The sequence below is a fragment of the Gymnodraco acuticeps genome, unplaced genomic scaffold (genome assembly GCF_902827175.1).
Source record: "Gymnodraco acuticeps unplaced genomic scaffold, fGymAcu1.1, whole genome shotgun sequence".
Taxonomy (NCBI): domain Eukaryota; kingdom Metazoa; phylum Chordata; class Actinopteri; order Perciformes; family Bathydraconidae; genus Gymnodraco; species Gymnodraco acuticeps.
Genome location: NW_022990519.1, coordinates 11,168 through 19,983, shown reverse-complemented (window position 1 = coordinate 19,983; position 8,816 = coordinate 11,168). Strand labels below are relative to the sequence as shown.

At 45.0% G+C, this 8,816-nt stretch overlaps 1 protein-coding gene across 1 annotated transcript; it reads right to left on the bottom strand.

The window, feature by feature from the left end:
* Nucleotides 1-208: 208 nt before the first annotated feature.
* LOC117553329 (lactose-binding lectin l-2-like) lies at nt 209-6,429 on the bottom strand. The gene is made up of 3 exons (XM_034227212.1): nt 5,799-6,429; nt 4,746-4,892; nt 209-3,689 (listed from the first exon to the last, which is right to left on the bottom strand). Exon 3 carries the CDS (start codon nt 981-983, stop codon nt 297-299), a length of 687 nt encoding a protein of 228 aa, XP_034083103.1. The 5' UTR covers nt 984-3,689; nt 4,746-4,892; nt 5,799-6,429; the 3' UTR covers nt 209-296.
* Nucleotides 6,430-8,816: the final 2,387 nt, after the last annotated feature.

Below are 8,816 nucleotides of genomic sequence, written 5' to 3'. Positions count from 1 at the left end.
TACCTGACCACATGTGATAATTGAATGATATACAACTGTGGTTAAAATAAATAGGCATAATAAGCAATGGCAAAAATGTAATAGTTCATCAATATTATTTACGATATTTTTTAAAAGGTGTAGAAATAATTCCTTTGATTAACCCCTGGAGCGACCAGTGTGAATATGTAACATTCATGAAAATAAAGGTTAGAAAAAAGGACTTCAGTTCACACACATATACAAGTGTACATCTGTGTCTTTATTGTTGTCAAAGGCATGTTAACAAAACAGGTGAATACGTAACATCTCAGTTGCTAAGGACAAGTTGTGCGAGATGCACAAACTGAGGGAAGAGTTGTTGAACACCTCCTATCATTCCACATCCCTGACCAGTTGTTGTGTACACAGTCTTCACCTTTTCGGTTGTTTGGTTCTCCTTTTTTCCAAGAGAAAAACTTGGCTACACACCCATCAGACCACATCCAACTTCCTTCTTTGTGGATGTCACTGAGTCCGATCCATGTTGGTCCCTGAGCAAGGTCAAAGTTTTTGATCAGGAGTTTGACAAAATTATCTTCTCCTTTACCGTGGATAGACACTAGGTTGCCTCCCTGGGACAGACAGTGGAGCTCTGCATCAGCCCAGGTCATCTTTGTGGCGATGTACTTGTAGCAGCGGCCGTTGAAGGAGAACCAGAATGAGGGACAGCTGCTACGCTCAAGCACCATTTCAGGGTCATCTGAAGAAGACACAGCACCCAGAGCCAGGCCCAACAGGAAGAGGAAAACCAGCATGATGATGATGTCACCGTCTCTGTCTGTTGAAGTTGCACTGAACCGTTGATGGAGATTGTGAAGCTTCAAGTGACAGGCTGCTTCTTTATATATGTGTGGGAATGTGACGTCATTGTCACGTGACGTGATCACATGACCGGTGATCGGTAAAATGTAAGTTATAAAAGTTTTGCCGGCAGTTTCAGATAACCTTTCTCTTGGCTGCATGGTTCAGTGCAAGATTGAGTGCACGGCCTCCCCAAACGGCCTTGCCGTTTGGGCCCCCCCCGGTGCTGTGATCTGGTGCGACGAGAGTTTTGATGGCAACTGCGGCTGGAGTGGACAGGACTGCTGAGGTGCCGAACATGGAAGGCGGAAGGGCAAGTGATAAGGCGGACGAAAGGAAGGACAAAGAAGAAGAGCAAGAACAAGGCAAGAAAGCGGGAGGGGAAGGAAAAGAGGGGCAGATGGAGAGTACGAGGTACAGTGTGGAATTAACTGTGGAAGTAGTTGTGGAAGGGTCACTGTCTATGATGGACCTGCTTAAAGGAATACAGAAACAGTGTGGGGCAGTGGATGGATGTAGAGTGACGGGAGAACAGTATGAAGTAACGATGAGGACCATCCTGGGGAAAATGAAACTTATGGAGGGGCTGAGAGTGAACGGGGCCGCGGTACACGCAAAAAACATTATGAGCACTGATGTGACCGTCTCGTTCCTGCATCTGCCTGTCTATTTGCTGGATAAAACGATATTAAATAGGCTTGAGGAGTGGGGAGTTAAGCCCATCTCGGACATAAAAAAAAGAGTGTGGCCAGACTCGGACATTGTAGACGGCACCGGGTTCCTGAGAGTGAGGTTTAATAATAAGGTCCGCTCCCTACCGTATTCCATGAAGTTCGACACGGCGAAGGGGGCGGAGTACTTCCGGGTCCTGCACAATGGCCAGGTTCCAGTGTGCAGGTTATGTATAAAGCCGGGTCACATCTTCAGAGAATGCCCAGACTTTAAATGCTACAGGTGTAATGAGCAAGGGCATTATGCCAAGGAGTGCAGGTATGGAGCTGAGAGAGCGGAGAGAGAAAGAGAGAGAGGAGGAAGACGAGGAGGATGAGGAAGACGGGGGGGAAGGCGACGAGGCGGAGGGGGCAAAGAAAAGACCCCATGATGAGATCAGCAGCGAAGATGAAGGTCCAGTGGTGGAGGACATCTAGGGGGCTTCGGTGATGGAAGAGAAAGCACCAAACGTGGGAAAGAGCAAGAAAAGTGCCAGGCAGGGCGGCAGAGGCGCCGACGGAAGCAGCAGAGGCGCCGAAGGGAGCAGCGGAGGGGGAAAGAAGTGTCGGGGTCCTGGAGTGGTGGAAGACATCTCGGAGGCTTCCGGAATGGAGGAGGGAGAGCTGTCGGAGGACCCGGGGGGCGCCATGGTCTTCGGGAGCCCTAATGATGAGCAGAGGGGCCGCGGCATGAGGAGAAACAGGCGCGAGGAGGAGAAGAAGACCTCAGCGGAGAACGCCGGGCTGATTGCTAGACGCAAAGCGGACAAGGAGAGGGAGGTGGAGAAAAGGAGAGCGGGTTCGACAGAGGGGGAGCTCGGGAAAGAAACCAGTTTAAGGTAATGATGCAAAGGACGTTTATTATAATAACATCCCTTTTGATGGCATCCATCTCATCCCTAAACAGTAATGGTCTAAAAAGTAAGTTCAGAAGAAGCCGGGCGCTAAGTCTATGTGAGGCCAGCATCATATGTCTGCAGGAAACACATTGGGATGGGGAGAGTGTGGATGAGGTTAAAAAGGAGTGGATGGGTGAAGTGTTTGCAAATAATGGGGGTGAGCATGCTAGAGGGGTGGCGATACTCATCAATTCGGGGGATGTGAAGAATGCAAGGAAGGTTGAGGATGATGGTGAAGGGAGGATGATTGGGGTACAGTATGAATACATGGGGGACACTTTTAAGTTGATAGATGTGTATGCACCAAATAAAAAGAGGGAGAGAAGGATTTTTTTTGAGGGGTTGGATGGTAAATGTGGGGGGGACTGTTTGATTGTGGGAGACTTCAATGTGCGGTGTGGAAGGTTGGATGCACCTGCGGGTGCTCGTTTTAGTAACGACTCCTCGAGGGGGGCACTCAAAAAGATAATGAATGAGAATGGGTTGATAGATGTGTGGAGAGAAAGAAATCCGGATGTTAGAGAATCTTCTTGGAGACGAGTGGTGAAAGATAAACTTATGCAGAGCAGGATGGATTTAGCTCTGTGCTCGGAAGCTGTGAATGAAAAGATTGGAAAGATTGAATATAGGACCACAGCGTTGAGTGATCATATGGTTCTTAGTCTCAGGATGGGGCTGAAGATGAATGGGAGAGGCGGGGGTATGTGGTGCTTGAATGCGAAACTACTGAATGATGAGGTGTATAAAAAAAGGGTGAGAGAATGTATAAGGAAGGGGTGTGATACAAGGGGTTTTTGGGTGCATTTGTTTTTTGAACGTAGTACGGCCGGGGCACGGTCTCCCCATACGGCCTTGCTGTTTTGTGGCTGAGGTAAAGTGTCAGTGGGGGGGGGGGGGGGCGGGCCTTGTTTAGGTGGCGAGAGGTTTGGTCCTGATGGAGAGAGGGTGTTGGTCCGATGGAGAGAGGTGTTTGTCCTGATGGAGAGAGGGTTCTGTTTCCTGATGGAGAGAGGTTTTGGTCCTGATGGAGAGAGGTTCTGTTCCTGATGAGAGAGTTTTGGTCCTGATGGAGAGAGGTTCTGGAGGTTCTGTTCCTGATGGAGAGAGTTTCTGGTTCCTGATCGGAGAGAGGTTTTGGTCCTGATGGAGAGAGGTGTTGGTCCTGATGGAGCGCAGCCTCCAGCCAGAGGTTTGTGTTGAAGGCAGAGCTGAAGTCCACAAAGAGGATCCTGGCGTAGGTTCCTGCTGTGTCCAGATGCTGGGAAGGAGGAAGGGAAGTGATAACTATTAGTAACCATGATGATGGATGTTATTAATCACAGCTGCCCAATAGATAAAGATAGATAAATCTTGTATGTGGACCTTTGAAACACACCACACACACACACACACACACACACACACCACACACCACCACACACACACCACAAGACACACACACACACACACACACACCACACACCACACACCACACCACACAACACACACGCACACACACACACACCAAACACACACACACACACACACCACACACACACACACACACACACACACACCACACACACACACGTTATTGAGAGCATCCCAAGGGCATTGATTATTTCATAAGTTTAGAAGGGGGGAACATAGTCTAACAACAGTTAGCTTTTGTTAATTTTACCTCGAGCCAAACTTGTGAGACTTGTTTCTGAAATCCCTTTCTCTTAAAGTGAATAAATAAAAAAACAAAACAATGGAGCTTACCCTAAAACTAACCACTGGATTGCTTGTCTAACATGACCTAGTCCATAAATGAGGTAAGGGTGGGAACAATCAAACGCACCCTCCCAGGCATGTTAGCGAAGTACAACTGGGATTTCGAAGAGGAAGATATGCTTGGTCAATTCTTAATAAAAAAGAAAAACCAACAAATTGAGTACTTGAGTTTTCATTAGCAGCGCCTAGCTACAGCTGCGGAGCTTCGGTCAATACTGCTAACAGTCTATTTCCTTAAAAAGGTACATATCGCTGAATCTATTTTCATCTTCAGGTGATTAAATCTGCATAATGTCACTGTACAATAACATTAGAGCATTTTGTAATCCAGTGAGGAAATTCAAGACCAGTAAATATTGATTGATTAAACAACACTAAATAAAATGTTAGTATTTTCTTCAAACTCAGACTCTGCTGCGGCTGTACCTCAAAGACAAAACAATTGCCTGATGATCTTTGTTGAAAAAGGTCTGATTGTCCTGTACAATGTGGGGTATTTTTAAATACTTTACTAAACCACATTCAATATTATGTTAGACACAAGTTAGTTATTACTCACATATCAAAGTCTTTTCATCTGCATGATGGAAGAATAGCTGGGTGCTGCCTGGAGAGACTGATGAGAGGGACACAGGCTGGCATCAGCAGCTTTCCACACAAAGCCATCACATCTTCTCTTCCATAGTCCTCACTGTCCACTGGTGCTCTGTCAAAAGAGTGAACATCACAGCTGTCATGTTAACCCTTTGTTACACAACATACAACCAACATGTGTCAAAAGTGACCCGAATTAGTTTTAATTGTAAATATCTTTGCAAGAAATTACTTTAACCATTCAGGATCCCAGGTATTCCTCAATCAACATGTTTTGGATCAACACCAATTCTAATTTTTATTTTTCCCTTTCTTACTTTTTGAATAAAAATCATGTTTGTATCACTACACTTCTAAGGCACAACATGGGTCAAACATTACCCGTATTATTTTGCTATGTTATTTCATGCATGGCTGAGTGTTTCTTTACTACACATTCTCAAAAATAATTAATTTTAGCAGTGATTTGGACCAAGCATGTATGATGTAGTAATACAAAAACTATGTTAGTTCACACAGTATGACATTAGCTAGTCATGTTAGCTTGTAATATATAAAGCAGAGCTAACTAGCAAGTTAGCCGAACGTTAGCGGTTAGCTGTTTATGCTATGCTAGCTGTTGGCTACTGAACATTAACAAACTAGATTCCGCTGTAAGAAAGCTGTGAAACTTTACATTAAACTTGGCGACAACACTGTGACACCCCGCTGCAAGTTTATGTGTAATTCTCCCGTGTTGGAGATGAGAGGGTGGGGATAAGCTGCAATAAACTGTAAGCTAACGTTAGCAGCCACCTGTTAAGCTAGGTTTCCCGGGCGCAACATCTTGCAAGAAACAGCATCTCAGGGCTTCTTAACATTTAACAACCTATTAATTATGCATACCAACTTAACGGGAAGAAACTCAGCTAACTAGAAGAAGAAACGTAACCTTAATAATTTAAATAAAAAATAAAACATTCACAAACTAAGGATTATCTAAATACATGTTTCACTCCATTACAGTTGCAAGACTCACCAGATCGCAAGTCTTCTGTTCTTTGTTGATGTCCCGATGCTCATATTTAACGTGTAGATGTAAAACGATCCCGATATGAATCCATAAACTCCTGCAGCAGACATACAGACAGCTGCAGCTCGCAGGAAACTGACATGGATGTTTCAAATGTGAACCACAGGCGCGGACAGTTCTCATTGGCAGGTTTCTTCGATTACGTATATATGAACCAATCAGGAGTGTTGTGGACTCATTCCAAACATGCCCGACTTGCCTGCCGTGTTCTGGCTGAATTCTATTTCAAGTGCCATAGCTCTGGCTGTCGGCCAAACTAAGGTGTATTACTGTATATTGACCAATGGTTCACTAGCAGGAACCACGCCACAACAGTGTGATGTTTGTAAGTTTATTGAAGTAACATGTGAATGATATGAGGGGGGTGAAGGGATGATCTGGGAGGACGAGCTGTGGTCCGTGCAGTGGGAGACTCAGAGTGGGGGTTCCGTCTCCGGCATGATCTGCGTGGGATGATTACGTGCCCCCCAGACGATACCTGGGATTAAAATGCAGCCGGGGGATGTCTCAAAAAGCTCGCCTGAAGTCGGACAGCTCGGAGTCTTCTTCTTCTTCTTCTTCTTCTTCTTCTTCTTCTTCTTCTCTCGGTTATTTGGCGGATTGCAAACAACTTTAAGGTGCATACCGCCACCTCCGTAGTCGGTTTGACTCGGTTTGCATTTATAAAGAATGCACACATATGTTTAATCGTTAATGTCAGATATGTACTAAGTAAATACATTTGTTCCTGCGCAAGATTAGATTCAACGTTATTGTTATTGCACATATTACAGGTACTGAGACAACGAAATGCAGTTTAGCTTCCAACCAGGAGTGCAACAAGCAGTAAAGTGAAAAGTAATGTACACAATCTACAGAATAAAATATAGAATGAATTGAATGATGAATAAACAGTGAGGGGTATGAATACAATAGCTATACACAGCAGCCTGTGAGCAGTATGAACAGTGTGTATGAATATGCTAAGATATATAAAGTATGAAACGGTAAGCAGTGCAAGTATAGTATAAAATATATGGATATTAATTTCATGATGATAAACATTGTGGAACAATGATGAAAAATGGGAATGGATGTGGCGACGTAAAACTTGACACAAAACAACAGCAAACTTTTGCCGAGCCAATTGGAGAGTTTCATCACCAGCACGTGGTAAAAACCACCAATGAGCGCTCAGCTCGAGATAACAGCGAGTCGTTTCCCATCAAGCATTTCGCTTCCGCAGCCCGTGGAGAGGAACTGCGCCACCTCGCCTCGCTCTCAAGGCTGCGGGCGTCTTTGTCCCGCGAGATTTCAACGTCTCATGTAGGCGGGCCTCCAGAGCAAGTCGGACAAAATGACTAACCATCATGCAACGCACTAGCAAGACGTTGATCGCAACTGCACAGGTCTGCGCAGGTCTCGCTTGTCTCAAACAAGCCTATTGCAATCAGTTGAAAGCTATTTGCGTCCCTTTATGAAGCTGAAGGAGCCTAGGAGCGTCACCACTGCACGCCACGGACACTGACCAAACGTCGCTCCTGGACGATTATGGAGTGAGAGTGTGTTGTCTGAGGAGGGTAAACCCACAATGTAATAGTGTAAAGTATGTTCACCCTTTTACCCATTGATAGCTGAACATTGACATTGTAACATGTATATTTGTGACATAAAGCTGCATTCTATTTGGTAATGAATGCCTCTGTTATTGTCCTTGTGAAGGGAAGCCCCAACATCTGCAAAACAACTTTGGATTTAGATTGAGGGTCCACAGGTTCCTCCATCCCCTTAACAGGAGTTGGTGTTGTCAGCTATTTAAAGGTGACCCCAGCCACAGTTACCACATATGCATCAGAGAGGGTGTTTTCACTGTTGGCCTAATATGTGATTGGTCAACTGAACTTGGCAACACTAAACACAACCACACCTTAGCATAAGCAAAAACAGACTACCTGCTCACCTGGAGATGTCGCACTAAACCTTCTATACATTTTTTACAAGGAGTAAATTATATTAAATCAAATATTGGCAGTGCTAAACATTGCCAGACCAAAACAAATGTTCTTTACAATCTCCAGAAGATGTTGGTCGGGAGGGATAATGGTCTGTTTTTAAAACGCTTTTATAGCAAGTGAAGACCAAGATGCCCATCACACTAAAGGTTTGTAAACCGTTAATTGAGCCACCACATTACCACAAATAATTCCCAGCTTGTGCAAAATGAAGATGAACATTAGGCAAAAAAGACCATAAGCTTGTATGGATATATCGTATACAACATTTATTTATTTCAGGGGAGACTTATTGCTTTGTCTCATTTTTCTTTTCATTCACAACTGATCGTCGCACTGACTTGCTCCTCTGCCAGATAATTCCGTCTCACTCGGTAGAGCTGAACGTCGTAGTATCCTAGCTTAGTGTGATTTTCTCTTGCTGTTTTTGTTGAAGAGTAACCTTGTTTTTTCCTCTGTTTTTCCAGTGTCTGCTCGAGCCAGCCTGAGTCCTGTGAACTAGATCCACCTTCATTTTGTGGATTGTTTTTTAGTTGCTCCTTTTTCCCTTTATTAAACTTTGTTAAAAGACCGAATCCATCTGGTCTCTGCCATTGTAGGTCCTGAACTTTTGACCCAGCCTTAACAGAATTATCTGGCCAAAAAACATGGACCCGGCAGAGACTGATTTTTTTTTTAGGCAGGCCCTGTCCTCACAGTGGGCGCTCGTGGGTCAGCACGAGTCCGTCCTGAGAAGCTTGAATGAAAAACTTGAGCAACTCACGACGGGTATGATTCAGCTGGGCGGCCGCATGGAAGACGTGGCGACCCGGCTTAACCAAGATCCTGTTCCATTCCCTCCAGCTCCCTCTCCCGTTTCACCGTCTGCTCATCCAGCAACACTGAGTCCAGGTCTCCGGGAGCCACATATTCCCATCCCCGCTAGGTATTCAGGTAATCCAGGGACATGCAGCCAATTCCTTCATCAGTGCTC